General features: G+C 51.3%; 1 protein-coding gene across 1 annotated transcript; it reads right to left on the minus strand.

The window, feature by feature from the left end:
* Nucleotides 1–3,154: 3,154 nt before the first annotated feature.
* ACRALDRAFT_208328 (uncharacterized protein) lies at nt 3,155–3,912 on the minus strand (the record flags this gene model as incomplete). Its single annotated transcript, XM_071022440.1, has 6 exons — nt 3,155–3,205; nt 3,302–3,397; nt 3,488–3,595; nt 3,664–3,679; nt 3,713–3,818; nt 3,876–3,912. The coding sequence occupies 6 exons, from the start codon at nt 3,910–3,912 to the stop codon at nt 3,155–3,157; spliced, it is 414 nt and encodes a 137-aa protein (XP_070878248.1).
* Nucleotides 3,913–4,251: the final 339 nt, after the last annotated feature.

The following is a 4,251-nucleotide window of genomic DNA, read 5'->3' on the forward strand; positions in this document are numbered from 1 at the left end:
TTTAATTATATATGACTCTGGTAGCCGGATCTAATTAATAATATCCGCTAGCTGCTCTTCCGTTAATTAACGTAAATCGTCCTTTAGGGCTTCGAGTCTACCATCAAAATACTCTTATTCGTTAAAAATAACGTTATGTATACGGATAATCCCGTTCCTTCGAAGACCAGGAACCCAGATACGGTATATATTAGTTAAATCGTAGCCTATAAGGTAGCCGATATAGGCCCGCGGCGCTAGCCGGTTTCGAAGCTTTCTAGACCGTATTAGAGCTACTCTGGTTATAGGAAAGGCTTTATAACTAAAGGCCCGAAGGTGCCCTAGCTACGGCTTGCGTTAATAGATGACTTTAAACGGGGTCTTTTAGCTAAGGCGTTATTTAGGCGTTCTGTTTTATACGTAAGCGGTAGTAGGAACGACTTTATCCTATAGATAATAAAGAAAGGCGAAGCCGTCACTATGCAGAACGGCTCCGCTAGGGCCAAAACAAACAAATAACCAACCAACCAATAATAGGCTAGCCGAAGGGATAGTCAGGCTCGTCACGGGTCCGTATCTAGAGCTAAAGGGTCCCGAGGAGACAGTCGCCGGGCCTCTAGAAGGGTCGGCAGTAGTCCGATCAGGGGAACGAATAGCTATAGATAGGCAGGCGGGCCTACGGTCGGCTCTTCTGGATCGTCTAGATAACCAAAAAGGGAAGGATAATGCAAATTATGATTATAATGGGTGATAGGTGACGATCATGAAAGATCGGACGAAAAGCTAGCTAGATATAGTGGGTCTATTCCGAAGAATAGCCGCATACAAGACCAGATCTCTGGGACCGAGTAGTCACGTGATATCTAACGTCCTGACCCGGAACACGGGTCTGCCCCTTTATAATCGGCCCTAAATTATCAAGCCACGCCCCGTGGTCTTAATAATTTCATTATAAACAAGCAACCAAAAGCATAACCATCCCAAATATATCTCTATTACCCTGATCAGGGCATTAATAAGCAGTCCAGCAACAGGCCTTCTTTCCTTACGCACGTGTATATTCCTGAAGACGTCCCTCGAAGACGCAGGCTCGAAGGACGGTGACCTTAAAGACGTAGAGGTGACCTCGTAGGTCCTTCGTGCGTAAGCTAAATAGCGGCGGCGGCGGCTTCCTCGGTTCCGTAAAAGGAATAAGTAACGCGGCGGTGGCAGCAGTGGCAGTGGGCGGCACTAAACAGGCGGCGGCCCTAGCGTATTCTTCGAGAAGACCGTGACCATAAACGCATACAGGGCAGGCGGCGGCTAATAAGGCAACGCAGCGGCCCTAGTAAAAGATTAACGACGCAGAACGCAGAACCAGGCGACGGCGCAGAGTATATCTATCTCTTTCCACTGCCTATATCAGGGCAGGCAGGCCGTCCACTTCTCGGTTTATAGGCGTAAAGCACGCAGGTCGGATCTTTTCGGCGGCGTGGCACGGCACGCAGGAAGGCAGGTCGGTTAATCGGTTCTTCGTAGAGTTAGTAGGCGAAGAATAGAACCGGGTCTCGCGGTAAGACTCTTCGAGGCGGCAGTATTCGTGGCCGGGCTCGAAGGAATAAGATAAAGAGCAGGATCAACTGGATCAACTAGATTAATCGGATCAACAGGATTAATCGGATTAACTACAGGCAGGCGGATCAGGCTCGGGCTGATTAGAGGAAGGAAGATATCGGGAAAAGAAGGGTAGTAAAAGGGTAGGAAAAAGAGGAAAAATAAGGAAAAGAGTGAGTAGGGCATACTCGTGGTGACTCTGCCGGCAGAAAACGGCAAGCAGGATTAAAAAGGATAGGCGGTATTAATAGCACGTGGTCTGCTTCGAAAGAGACGACGAAGATAGCTAACGCGTACCACTAAACCAACCAACAATAACTCAACAACCAGCAGGCCAAATTAATCGAAATCGGGGCCGTTCGATTACTCTTCTTCTGATTAGGCTAACGTGGTTACGAACAAAAGAAAAGGTGAAGAACTGTAAAAGATATAGTCTAAGGAAGAGATAAAAAGAAAAGCTGAAAAATCGGCAGGCTGCTCCCACAGACTCTTGGCTGGGCTGGGCCCCGGGCCTAGTTGTCTATCGGCCCCAAAGCTATACGAAGAAGCTCCTGCGCGTATAGCTTTCCACGCAAAGAAAAGAAGAGAAGGGAATAAAAATCGGGCAGGGTGAAATCGGGGGAGGGCAGGACTCTATATCCATCGGCCCTAAAGCTGTCCGAAGAAGTCCCCGTCGAGGGCAGCTTTTAAACAACCTAAAAACAAATAAAAATAAGAAGAAGGGCAGAAATAACAGATCCTGATCAGGCTAACGGAGCAGCTTCGGGAAAAAAAAATCCGGCCCCAGGGCGTAATCCAAAGGAAAGGCGCGGCCCCGGATTCGAGTCCACGAAGGCTATGGTCGCGGCCCCCGTCGATTAGAAGACGCGGCCCCCGTTAGGAACTAGAAAAGCTCCCACGGAACCCACGAACGCCTTCTGCTTCCGAAAACGATTCTGTTGCCCTGATTAGGTAAAGGAATAGGTAGAGGGAAAAGGAGGAAAAAGGAAAAGGGCGGGGAAAGGGAAAAGAGGGAGGAGGAGGGAGGAAGATAGCAAGGAAAAATCCCTTGGCCCTAGAGGCAAATCCACTAACGCGGCCCCCGTTAGGAACTAGAAAAAGCTCGTATAATATCACGAACGTCTTTGTTTCCCGAAAACGATTGCGTTAGCGCCTAATTATAAAGGCCCTGCTTTCGCTACACCTCTGCTTCTATCGTCTTTATTACCTGCTATAAAGCTTGGATCTTTACCTTCTTTACCTCCTTTTTAAGGGAGCTGCCGAATAACTCTTTGATTTGTGGCCGGCTTGATAGACTGTGATAGCCTAGATACTATTATGGATAAGGATTTTCGAAGCTATCGGGCAGAAGGAAACCCGTCTGCTTAGGTAGGCGGGCAAGGAGGTTAACGAACGGATCGGGACCGGCTTCCACGGCAGGAGGCAGGCCTATAGTATAGCGGCGTTCCTCTTCGTCGGCCTCTTCCGTATACTTATCGACGTATGCCTGTATTTCCTTTTCTAAGCCCGGAGGCAGGCGGGAAGGCAGACCGGCGACCGGAGCCACGGAATCGGCAAAGGCAGGGGAGCTAGCACGAGAGCTCTACGGCAGAACAGAGGGAACGGCGGGAATAGTAGAGTCCACGGGAGGACTCTGGACCAGAGGAATGGTAGGAGGGGCGGTGGCGGCCATAACGGTAACGGCGGGTTCCTTTATTATAGAGTCCACGGGAGGACTCTTCGGAACCACAGAGCCAACGGGGCTTTTCTTTACGGCGGGGGCGGCAGAGCTAGCACGAGAGCTCTGCGGCAGAATAGAGGGAACGGCGGAGTCCACGGGAGGACTCTGGACCAGGGGAATAGGAGGAGCGGCAGCGGTAACGGCAGGTTCCTTTATCACGGAGTCCGCGGCGGGACTCTGCGGAACCGGTGCCACGGAAGCAGTGGAGGCAGTGGCGCTCTTCGAAGTCTCGGGCGTGATAGAGCTAGCACGGGAGCTCGGCGCCGGAATAACGGGATCAACGGAACCAACGCGCCAGGTCTTCTAAAGCGCGGAGCTATCACGGGAGCTCTTCCGGATCACGGAGCTAATAGGGCTTTTCGGGCACGTACGCCGGCGGTGGCCTTCCTGACCGCAGGAATAACACCTGATTAGGCGAACAGAAACGTGCCGGGCGACGGGACTCTGCTACGTCTCTCGAGGAACAGGACTCTTCCGTGGAGTCGTGCTTCTGCCACGGCGGCGGCTCTTCCGACTACTGCTTCGGCTACCCGGAACGGAGGGCTGCCTACGTATAACAACGTCACCGTTAGTCTGATCAGACGAACGGGAAGCAAACGGCAAAGAGATATCGTGACCATCGCGGCAGGACCTCAAGGAATAAAGCTCTTACAGGGCTGCCTCGCACGCCTTTAGCGCGACTCTCGCGAGGACCTTAAAACAGGAGGTCAACCCGATTAAGAGGAACAGAAATATATCCCACGCGCGTCCACCGGTATATATCCTCCTCTTACCACGACGTCGCCGTCATAATATCTTCCCCTGTGTATTCGACTATTAATATACAGGCAGTCTCTGCGTCGGGATAGATTATGGCTATTAATAAGCAGGCAGCCTCTGCGTCGGTTCGGGGGACTATTCTTTCTAAGCAGGCAGTCTCTACTCTTCCGTATCCGTGGTACTAGGACCCGCCGAATCGG

The sequence above is a fragment of the Sodiomyces alcalophilus genome (genome assembly GCF_042370955.1).
Source record: "Sodiomyces alcalophilus JCM 7366 unplaced genomic scaffold ACRALscaffold_2, whole genome shotgun sequence".
In the NCBI taxonomy this organism is placed as follows: domain Eukaryota; kingdom Fungi; phylum Ascomycota; class Sordariomycetes; order Glomerellales; family Plectosphaerellaceae; genus Sodiomyces; species Sodiomyces alcalophilus.